Raw genomic sequence first — 11,595 nt, 5'->3', positions numbered from 1 at the left:
TACTCAAATTCAAGTAATAAGACCTTAACTAAAGAGCTTGTAGTCTGAAGTTTGGCCTGCCAGAGAAATAATGCAACAACCACTTCAAGAAGGAACAATAAAAATGTGCTGAACATTGATGAACAAGACAGAAAAAACCAGTTTCTGAAACACAGTCTATTGCAGGAGTTGTTGGCTTAGATATTCAGAGATCCCTAATTTCATACAGGTATCCAACCCATTTCATTACAAAGTAAGATACACTATCTGGCCAAGGTGTTAGGACAGGTAATAGAGACAATTTAGTACTTGTTAAGGCTTTACCCCCTTTTACCCACTTCCACTGCCCGTAACTCTTTCAGGGAAGAGGTTTTTCCCCGAAAAAACCCTCAAACCTCACCCCAATACCAACCTCAGCAATTCTACGATATTGTCAGTTGCCTTTAACTGTTTTATATCGTTGTCTCTTATTGGAGCACACAACTTTCCCATAGTGTTGATGATATAGTTAGCTAGCCCAGGAATATCAACAGCATTATGTTCTGCCTGCTGTCTTATAAGATCCGTATCTAGAACTTCACAAATTTGATTGTGAATCCTGTTTGCTCCAGGAGTCAGGAAGGAAAGAAGAATCTAAATTAGGGAGGGAAAAAAGGAAAAGCTTATCAATAAAAAACAAACCACTTGGTAAACACACTAAAGTGAGACTTTAATACTGATGTCAAGTATATGTAGACTATAACCAGACATTTCAAGACTGAACATTATCTAAGGTAGCAGGGGGGAAAAGGACTGTTAAAAGGATCACAGTACAGTTCTCCAAAAATGCTCAAAGTCAGTAAAGCAGAAAGCAAGTGCACAACTGGACTCCTTCAAAAGCTGGGAGGCTGCCCTGTAAAATAAACATTTACTAACTTCAAATTCTGGAAGACTTAGCATTGTGCCAGGATTGAAGGTTTGTATGCTCACCTGTGTGATAATCAAACAATGAAGTCTGAGTAGGCAGGTGCAGTCATGTTTATACTTCTGTTCGTGCCCTAAGCTCACAGTACGTTTCTGGAAATAGGCTAGCAGAGATGTGAAGCTTTGTGAAAAGAGATCACTTTCAACTCCTCATCATGCAGTGAAAGCTGAGTGAACACTGTGTGTTTGCAGCCCTATTCCTGGTTAATATGAATATACTATCAAATGCAAACCATGGCTTATCTTAAAAGGAAGAACTTGAATGTGTTGGCTTGACTAAGTTAAGCAGAGCCTTCAGTGAACTAAGAGACCTCAGACCTAAGCTGACAAAACAAACGGAGAAGGAGGATTACCTCCTTAATTTCCTCAAAGAGCTTGATGGCATGTTCATATTCTGGAGGATCTTCGTTCAGTTCCGATTCCAAATGATCCCAAAATGCCTTGTGTACAATTTGTTTCACTGTGCCTGCAAAGCTGTGGAGTAAGGCAATTAGATACAGAAAAGACTCCCAATTAGCTTTCATCCTTGGTAACTTTTCTAGACGGGCCTGTTCACTTGTTGGGAAACACACCTCACCAGATATTATGCCCTGCAACCACATCTTCCTTGGGCTGTGGATCACAGCTCCCAAAATACACTCCCTTCACTTCTCTTCCCAACACCAATGCTGCTTTTTGCAAAATTGAAGTCCCTACCTGTTTTGTGGGAAGTCTTCATGTTTTATGCAAAAATTTGCATTTACAGCAATTTCATGAGCTAGAGTCCAGTTTGACAAATTTCTTGTAGCTGCCATCAGTTCATCAAATGTAATAGCCTTGGGAGGGCTTGCTGCTGGAACAAACAAAATCAATTATATCCTAGTATCTGTATCTGGTAAGTGCAATTGAAAAATACTGAAACACAAAAAGTTTTACTGCCTACTAACTGGAAGAAACCACCTAAGATTACCAGGTCTTTATATCTTCTTAAAACACTGACTCAGGAAACTCCCAGCTTATCAGGGGTGTGTGTAGGGTTAACACCACAAAAACCTCAAAACATTTTGTGAAGCAATTTCATATTTACACATTTGCACTAAGATATCTTTATTTTTCCCCTTTAAAACAGGATCTTCCATTCCACAAATTTCCTATTAATTGTTGTGAAAAATCTACCAGATCAAAAGTATAGTCAATAACAGATATCAGATGTCCATTATAATTCGGAGCACATAGTGGCTATGTTGTGGGTTTACTGCCTGTTGATAAGGTTCTGAAGTTACTGACCTGAGAACCCCTCACTTATGGTCAGCAGATCTTTCACCTGCTGTGGAACCCGAGTTAGACTCATTTTTTACAAATAAGCAGTAACAACAAAACAGAAACTCTACATTGGAAAACAAGGGCAAATTCCCAAAGTTTCTAAAAATCCAAATTCTATCATTTAACTTTAGCATTTGGAAGACTGGTAACAAAGAGCCAACTGGCAATTGCAACTCCACTAACAAGCCTTGTTTTAATGTAAGACTTCACTTACACAGATGTAAAAAGTATGCACAGTCTGAGAATGCTTACAGACACAAACATGAACCACATCTTAAATCAAGGTTTTATTTATCATTACTCAAAATATCTTCTTTGTGCAAATGCGTGTTTTCCATTTGATTCTAATATTTATGAAAGAAAAATGTGAATTAGAGGTTAATTCATGTAACTTGATACAGTATTACAAATCTGTAAGTTACAGAATTAATTTTTAAGCACAGGGGTCAAACAGAGGAAATCCACCCTTTGCACAAAGCGGTATCTGTTTGAGTGGGAGACTGCTACCAAAGTCAAGTTTAGCTCAAAAGCAGGATGTTCATGGTGGCACACTTTTCTTACACTTTCTGAAGGGTAGGAGTGCACAGGGAGACCCCCATGGATACAGCTGCTGGTGGTGTTCCACACACAAGGAGATGCACTGCTTCACAGCAGAGAGAAAGCCGTGCCTTTCTCTTAATATTCTTAAACAGATTCAGAATCCCAGGTTCTACCCACGACAGCAAAGAGAAACAAGATAAGTTAGCCTTATTGCTCTATGCACAATGCAGCCAAGGTAGAAATAGGCTTACATGCTGGGGAACTGGGTTTGCTTGAAGAATCACTGTTAAAGCTCTGCCTTGAATATTCAGAGTCGCTAGAAGCTGCTGTGCTTTCCGAGAGGCGTGAAGAGTCTGAATCGCTGTTCTGGTCATCATTGAGAGGCATTCTGATTCCCTTTAGCTGCAACAGTAAACCAGACCTGGAAAGACAAACACAGTTCCTGTAAAACCAGCACTTAATTTTTTGTTTGTTTTTCAAAAAAGAGTCACATACTCATCACTATGTTGTGAATGGAGAACAAATAGTTGCCTTTCTTAAACAGCTGCTAGACAAAGAATCTGGTCTGACATACAGAATCATACAGCGATCAGCAAACTGTATCTGTTCTGTAAGAAAGTTTTGTACCTTCAGCTGTTTCATAGCTTAATGATGATGCTAGAGACAGTCTGTAAATTGATCATATGTAAAAAAATTAAAGACTACCCACAGTAATCCCTGAAGCTGCTTGTTGGAAGAATTTTGTAAGTTTTCAATGCCCACAAAGGCATCTCATGATGTTACCATCCCCCATCTGACTTCATGAAGTGATGTTTAGCAATGAGCTTCCTTCCACAAACAGACAGCATCAAGTGTAACATTTGTGAAGCAAACACAGAAGTTGCAGGGGGAGAATTTGCGAGTAATTCAGAATACTACATTTCTGACAGGGTGTAGCTGAAGGTCTGCCCTGCTGCTTTAGGTAGGTCTGTGCTCAGAATCAGATCAACCATGGCATGCACCCAAAAAAACTCCTCCTAGGGGTGAGGGTGGATAAGTTTTCTGTTTTCAGTCAAATGGCAGCTCTGAGCCTCTAACATTATATTTAGCATAGAACCACCACTGAAGTGTAACACTTCATAGTGCTTCTGTCTATGTAAAGAAACTGCCTTCCAGGCGTATAATCTGCAATTGCAGAAAATGTCGACAGCTGACAGTGTCATACAGATGATTAACAGTTGTATGACAGGAAGTGAAAAATATATTCATTATAATATTAAAATGAGAAGCTGGGAGTCAGATGTAATTACTACCAAAGGAATTTGGCCCAGATACCAAAAGTAGCTGTCCATCTCTAATTATGGCCACGAAGCATTCTGTAGTAGACTTTATGAAGAGACACAGCCAACAACGGTTTCTGTCAGCAAATTTAACTAATGTAGTTTCATTTATGATTAAACTGCATCAACTTCAGTAGCAGGGAATACTGCACTCTGCATCTGCTGAACTTGGAAAAAGCCACTTTTGGCAATTAAAGGACGATCTTTGTGTGTACTTATGTGAATCAACATATTGTGGGGTCCTGGGATAGACAAAAAGTAGTAAGAATGAAGATTTCTTGCTGGCACTAGTTACAGCTTACAGCATTTGATTTTTTGGGTACCAGCTCATCCTGAATAGGCCTTTGTAACTTGACAAGCTATTACACTAATGAGTACTCCCCTGTTAATTGAGATGACTAACAATTCTTAAGCGCATGTTTACTCTTCCTCCTCTCCTAAGAGGAAAGAGGATACACTTGAGCCCCTTATTTGTGTCATACTCCTTGTTGTTTCTTTGTAAAAAGAACTGATCCTTTTCGAGGTTAGCAAGAATACAGCTAATAGTTTACTATCCTACTGGAGAAGCCAGTGGAATACAGAGGACAGACTAGGACACAGAGGTCATGCATTCAAGACTTGTAGCATTACCTGTGATCCTTAACATCATAACCGTTATTAGAACAGCAATTTTGTACTGTCTAACAAGCAGCTGAAAACAAGCAGATATTTAAAACAGGAGTGACCAAACAAGACAGAATCACGAGGGAACCTAAAAAACCCAAGAGGCTGAGATATTTTGGGTTGTGAATTGTATTATGGTATAATTAGAAGTGAGTCACTAGTTAATGCTGCAGAAGAGAAACTATTTCTGCAATTAAAATGCGTGTTACAGACCTCAAAGTCAGTGCTGACCAGAGACTAGCTGTGACAAGTAATCCACCTGTCGAACACACTACAGGTTCTTGATGTGGAACCGCTCAGTAACCCTACAGAGCCTGCAAAGTTCACTCTACCCTCCCACTATTTTTTTCTGGATCAGTATAAGAATGCAATATTTCCAGGCTTCAATCATGTACAACACCCCATTATTTACACATAAACAACTAACCTCCAAAAGGTTAATGTTGCATGTAGTCCATCGAAAGATTTGATTAATGCTGGTAGCAGCGAACTGGCACAAAGAGTCTTGTAAATCACTTGCCTAGTATGAGCTCTTCAAGATGAGTCTACTGCTTCAGTCCCGGTGTTAAGTACATGGAAGAAGTTAAATGATCATTAAAACCCCCGAATTCTCACACAATTTATACATCATCATTCCAAGAACTTCCTAAAAACTGGAAGCATGATAATGCTAACAAATATTCAGATTTGCAAGGTGCTCCTAGGAGAAGTACTAAACCAGCCATGAAGGCAAGTCAGCACTGCCATTTTCCACTCAAATCTTGATTCCCAAGAAGAGCAAATGGTTAATGTATAGAGATTTCTAATTTCTTCCTTAAGTCCTTACACACTAGTCCCAGCAAAGGATTTTTTGGCAATAAATACTTGCATTTCAAAGAGGCCCAAGACATATCCTGATGTACCAGGACTGTATCTGCTCCTACAATATACACACACATGCAGATAGCAGAGCTGTCAGCAGAGTGCTTCAGAAGGATTAATTTAAATAACAAGTTTCAACATTGCAATAGGGGATGACACACAAAAATTACTGCAATCTTTTGCCACAGTAAATCCATTTCCTAGGAGGATGCCTCAAACACAATAGGAAGGAAGAATGGGTGTGTTCTGCAAATTCAGAACATTATTGCTAAATTCTAAGCTTAAAAGATAAACACATCAAACTAAACATACACGAACATACAAGCAGAATCTGGATGTGCTATCTGCAGTTTTTCTGTATGTTGCCCAACAGCTAAAACACTTAGGCAAAAGTAGAGCCACTGAGCATATCAAAGGCAAGTACAAACCAAACAGGACATTTCTAATTAGCTACAACAATAGACAACTGAGTCACTTAGTCCTTTCTTTATAGCATACAGTAGAAGAGTTGATGTGCCTTACACTTTTTTAGATAGCACAGAGCTTCTGATTAATTACTAACAGCCACATTCATAAGTAATTTCAAGTTACATATATGATGGCCATGTAAAATATTTCAGAAAGCTCTTTAGCCTTTTAATATCTCTTTGTACCTCACCATCTTGAATAGACAATATTTTTGTTTGTTTGTTTGTTGTCCATTAGGTATTACATATTAGGCTGTTGTTTTAATACAAAGCTTAATATCCTACCTATTCTATTAAAAGAGTCATGCTGTGTTTTCAACCTGATTTACTCTTCTGCATTAAAAGCTACTGATGTTTACATTCCTATTAGGTTGGGTATCTTCATAAGGGGTTTCATTACTATATTGCAGGTTTTTTAATGATAAACTCTCAGTGGGAGACCAAACTAAAAGTATCTTCTAAATGTACCAATACTAAGATTCTAGTTAACAATGAAGAACTAAATTCTCTTGTTTCTGCTGCTGTTTAGAAAGTTGCAAATTATTGTTTTTACTAAAAATACAATTAATACAAAATTGTAGATGCTTGAAGGCATCCTGCTCTTATATGGTCAGCATTTCACCCAACTGATTGCTTAGAACTAATCAAGACTGCAAAATCAAATTAGTTTTACAGGACACACACACTTTTTATTCCTGAAGGTTTGCATTAGAAGTTACTTTGTGAAGCACCTAGGGAAAAAAAAAATAAAGACTGTTTGAAACAGGTTGGTTTTTTTTTTTTCCTTCAGATACCATCTTCAAGAAAAGGTTTTTTACAGCCCTGCTTTTTTCAAAGAAAGTGTGCATGGACGCAGGGACTTACGAGTGCTCAGTCCAGTTTTACCACTGTGAAGGTCTTAACTCTTGTTTATTCTACTGGGCTCACATTCTTACTGTCTTCAAGCTGGCACCGACTGAATCTCATCTGGGCTCGAGTTTCCCTTTCACTGACTCCACCTCTGCCAGCACCCGCGGCACAGGAGCAGAAAGGAGCCTTTGTTAAGAGTTACTTTCTTGTTTTTCCACAGCTTACGGCCAGCATTTCTCCCCTTTAGCTTTTTAGTTCCGCAGCTCTTCCCTCTGAACAGCCACTTCTCTTCGCGAAGACTTAAAAAACTCCGGGTAAGAACGGGATGAGTTCGTGTCCCCACGTCCTGCCCGGCCCCGAAGGGAGGCCGGGGCCGCCCTGCCCGCTCCGCTCCCTGCGCGGGACGGGGGGAGCGGCACCGGGGGCAGCCGGCGGCTCCTCCTCTTCCTCCATCTGTTTCACCGCCTGTCTCCTCCCCCGGCCCCATGTTTTTAACAGTTACCAGAGGCAGGAGTTTGGCAGTCGCCGACCAAAACAAACAGCGTCTCCAAGGGCAGGCCCGGGGGGGAGGGAGCCGGGGGGAGAAGCGGATAGACAAAGTTCCCTGTCAGCCCCAGAGAAGGCGAGCCCTGCCGCTCGCCACTCAATGTCCCGTGTCCCGGAGAGATGGCGGGGTGCCCTTGCGCCGCTGGACCGGGGCTGCACGGGGGGAACACCGGGGCTGCACGGGGGGAACACCGGGGCTGCACGGGGGGAACACCGCGGCTGCCCCCCGTGCCGGCGGGCACCAGAGGACGGCGAAAGCCTATGAGACACGGGACAAAAGGAGCACTACCGACCCAGCGCAGGGACTGCGGGACTCACCTGCTGCACAGGGTACCCTACAGGGGCCAGTCCGCCGCCCCCCAGTCACCCGCACCGCGCAGGTGGGCGGCAGCCCCCGAGCCAGCCGTGACCCGGGCTCACCCCGCGGCTCAGCGCCCTTGCGTGCCCGGACACCCCGCCGCGTGGCACGGCCGCCGGCCGGCGCAGCCCTACCCTGTCCTGCTCACCCTGGTCGGTCACTCCCCGCTGTCCGTCCTCGCCGTCCTCCGCGGCGCTCGCCGAAGCCCCGAACAACCCCCCCCCGCATTTAAAGCCCCAGCCCGGACTATTAGTGTCTTCCTCGGGCACGCCCATCTCTGCCAGCGGCGGGGGGGAGGCGCGACACCTCTTCCTGCCTGCCAGCGGCGAGCAAGCCCGAGAGACGCGGGTCAACCTCTGCCTATCCCGGCAGGAACTGTCCACGTCTCTTCATTCTGCCCGGAGCCGGGCACTAAGCGTAGAGAAACATGAGGCGACGCAGGCAGACGCTCCCGCAGACTCCCCCGCGCTGCCAATGGACCGTGCCGGCGCGCAGGAGGAGGCAGGGGAAGGGCTGTGCGGTGTTTACGGAAGGGCCCCGTCGGCCCGGCGGGCCCCGCCCCTTCCCAGCGCCAGCCCCGCCCCCCGCGCCGCCTCGGGGACGGGGACAGCCCGCCCTGCTGAGCCGAGGGGTGCGGGTAAAGCGGCTGTGCTCGGCAGCGAACGGGGCAGCCTCAGGGCGGGTTTAAACCCATCTCTGTTCACTGCACTGCTGAGGAAGAGTTAAATATGCTTAGTCTCTCGATAGGGGAGTTGTGAGGTGCCCCCCCCCCCCGTCATCTTGGCCCCCCGCTGCCACCTCGCCCCCTCAGTTTCAGAGGAGCCACTCGGGACGAGTTTACTCACCCGCCTGGCTCATGGCTGCGGCGTTGGAGGCCTGCTGAGCTCCTGCTGAGGAACGCAGCATGGGGCAGTGCAGCACTGTCATTATAAATGCTTTGCTCACTGCTGCACTGACCTCATGCGCTGGGCAGCTTCACGCACCCCCCGGGCCAGCAGTACCTGTCAGGGTCATCATCTCTTCCTGTCACAGGAGCAACGTGCCACCACTGCCTCACCCACCAGGAAGCACGGAGGGCAAAACACTGGAAGTTACCTCTGAGGCAAGAGCTCACTAACTCGAGCCTTGCTCATCAAGAAGACGGAGTTCTCCTTCCTGCAAATAACCTTTAGCATGCGTGGTGACCTATACGGAATAGGTTTGTATTCACCCATTGCAGACCAAAGCCACCTCTAGATCCCATTAATCTCTGCTATAAAAGCAAGGGCTGAAAGCAGGGAATGGAGTTTGGCTATGCAAGTGCCAAGTGCCGTGCTGGAGTGGGAGTGCTTGCTCCCAGAGATGCAGAGCACCTGCCAGCCCTGCTGCTCTTAGCCAGGCCTCCAGAGACATTAAATGGGATTAACTCCAACAGCCTAATCCGATAGGTTCTGTAAAGAAGACAATGTTTTAAATAACTGTGTTTGCCCCACTTTGCCCACTTTGTGCGTGTCACATGGCAATGACAGTCTGAAAGAAGATCAAAAGGGCTTTGGAGAAGACTATGATGGTATACAGATAGGCTTCCTTGTACAAGACTTTATCACTTACAAGGGTATTATTATTATTATTTACATCTTTTTTTGCTTAAATACAATCTGAAAGATGGGGAAAACAAATCCTTGCTGTGATGGCTGCTGACACAGCTTTATTAATTAATTTATAAATTAATGGATTTATAAATTAAAACTTCACGAAGACTACTTGTGGAAACACCAGGGCCAGTGACTCAGGGTCCATTTTGTGTGCTGTCTATGTGGATTGGCAATTGTGGAAACCTGTGCTGCTCAGTGGCCTAGCTTGCACAAGGGAAAGGGGTGCCTCAGCCTCACAAAATAAATTAGCTTCTTATATGAAAGATACCTTTAAAGAAAAGGTATATCAGGGATATCACCTAAATCATGGAATAAGAGGTGGGATTACAGAAAGAGATGGCTTTAAAACAACTTTTTTTTTTTTTTCAACTCTAGCAGTGTCCTTTTCCTTCAGCACATCAGCTGTTTTGGAGTCCACTCTTAAGTGCATAGCTTGCTCTATCTATCTATCTGTCTATCTATCAAAGAGATACATCTGCATGCATAGCTGAGGCACCAAGGACATGCTTTGAGATTCCAGTCCAAAGGCCAAGAATAAGTTAGACACTGCAGTACTCAGCATTTAACCTCCTTTTTGGTTTCAATTCCTTCCTGACCCAGAGGCACTGAGGCTATAGGCCAGTATATGGATCTTGAAGTAGATTATCTACTGTAGAGATTTGCTTCACAGAGAAATGACACTCATTTCCTGTTGTCTGAGTGTCCATGTCAGCGAGGAAAATAATTGTACAGCCTTTAAATTTGTTCTGCTCAATTAAGAAGATTAATGTCCTTGTGTCTTATATAGCACATGCACGTATGTGCTGGATTTGGCGGGGGTAGTTAGTCTTCCTCACAGTAGCTGGTATGGAGCTGTGTTTTGGATTTGTGCTGAAAATAGAGTTGGTAACACATGTATGTTACTGCCGAGCGGTGCTTCCACAGTGCAAAGGCCTTTTCTGCCTCTCACCACACCCCACCAGTGAGGAGGCTGGGGGTGCACAAGAAGTTGGGAGGGGACAAAGCCAGGACAGCTGACCCCAACTGACCCGAGGGATATTCCATACCATATGGCATCACAGTCGAGCAATAAAACCAGGGGGAAGGTTGGCAGAGGGGCACAGCTTGGGGACTGGCTGGCCACTGGTCAGTTGGTGGTGAGAAATTGTTTTCATTTGCACCGCTTGCCTTTCTTGGGTTTCATTTCTCTCTCTCTTTGTTATTTTTCTTTTCATTACAATTTATTATTATTTTAATTTATTTCCATTTTTAAACTCTTTTTATCTCAACCCACAAGCTTTCTCACTTTCACCTTTCTGATTCTCTCCCTTATCCCACTGGACGGGGACTGGGGGGTGAGACTGAGCAGCTGGTTGGTGCTTTGTTGCCAGATGGAGTTAAACTACAACAAAGGTACAAATTTGGAATTTTGACTAGTGTCTCAAGTTGACTTTAATTCTTGGCCTTTCCCTACAGAAGCACTGTTAATTGAAATGAAGGACTAGTTTGCGCTCAGCCTTTGCAGCAGGTTGGTTCATAACCTTTCCTTACTGTTACCAGTAAAACTGGCAAAGACAGTAAATCCTACAATTAATGCACCACTTTGACCAGCAAACAGCAACGTAGCTACCGAGTGGGTAAGAAGCGCAGCCGCATTTGGCCCTGCAGGTCAGAAATGTCCCAGAATGTGGCTAACTGGCGGTTAGAGTGGGAGGAAAGGGCAAGGGCAAGGCATGTTATTGTTTATGCCAGGGCCCATGACAACTAAGTTGAGAACGTAACTTGAAGTCACAAGATATTTTGCTCTAATCCTAATAACTGAGCCAGGCAGACTGGCTTTAGCACTAACAGATGGATGTTAAGACTCTGGGTTGGCTGAGATCATCAGGCCCAGATTTGATAATAGGCTCAAGGACAAGACAAAAAGACTGCAAGGCAGGTGTAAGGATGCTTTATCAGCTTGTTCTTCTGTGGAGTTTCCTGTATTCGAAGGAGAAATAACTGCTGTGAGAGGCAAACAGGATTGCTGCTTCTCCCCACTGAAGTATTTAGCTTCAAATTCACACAGAGGCAAAACAGAACATTGGCACTTTTGAAAGAAAAAGGTACATCAGTAAATTCCCCAACCACATCAG

At 44.1% G+C, this 11,595-nt stretch overlaps 1 protein-coding gene across 8 annotated transcripts in view; it reads right to left on the bottom strand.

Annotated features, from left to right (window-relative positions):
* Positions 1 to 8,133, bottom strand: part of TCP11L2 (t-complex 11 like 2) — a 14,241-nt gene extending 6,108 nt beyond the window's left edge. The window contains exons 1-6 of one of the 8 annotated variants that reach the window (XM_027886648.1): positions 7,996 to 8,133; positions 5,194 to 5,317; positions 3,036 to 3,205; positions 1,639 to 1,774; positions 1,296 to 1,416; positions 392 to 612 (exon numbers count right to left, since the gene is read on the bottom strand). In XM_027886648.1, coding sequence (XP_027742449.1) covers positions 392 to 612; positions 1,296 to 1,416; positions 1,639 to 1,774; positions 3,036 to 3,171 — 614 coding nt within the window. In that variant the 5' untranslated portion in view covers positions 3,172 to 3,205; positions 5,194 to 5,317; positions 7,996 to 8,133. Of the gene's footprint in view, positions 1 to 391; positions 613 to 1,295; positions 1,417 to 1,638; positions 1,775 to 2,805; positions 2,954 to 3,035; positions 3,206 to 5,193; positions 5,647 to 6,778; positions 6,800 to 7,021; positions 7,290 to 7,995 lie in introns of those variants that run through there. The other 7 variants (XM_027886647.1, XM_027886653.1, XM_027886651.1 and 4 more) reach the window with 7 other exon arrangements.
* Between the last annotated feature and the right edge of the window lie 3,462 nt (positions 8,134 to 11,595).

Source organism: Empidonax traillii, unplaced genomic scaffold (assembly GCF_003031625.1).
Source record: "Empidonax traillii isolate 1590-97213 ecotype Southwest subspecies unplaced genomic scaffold, ASM303162v1 scaffold191:size1449129, whole genome shotgun sequence".
NCBI classification, from domain to species: domain Eukaryota; kingdom Metazoa; phylum Chordata; class Aves; order Passeriformes; family Tyrannidae; genus Empidonax; species Empidonax traillii.
Note: the sequence above shows the minus strand (reverse complement) of the source record. Positions and strands in the feature narration are given on the sequence as shown.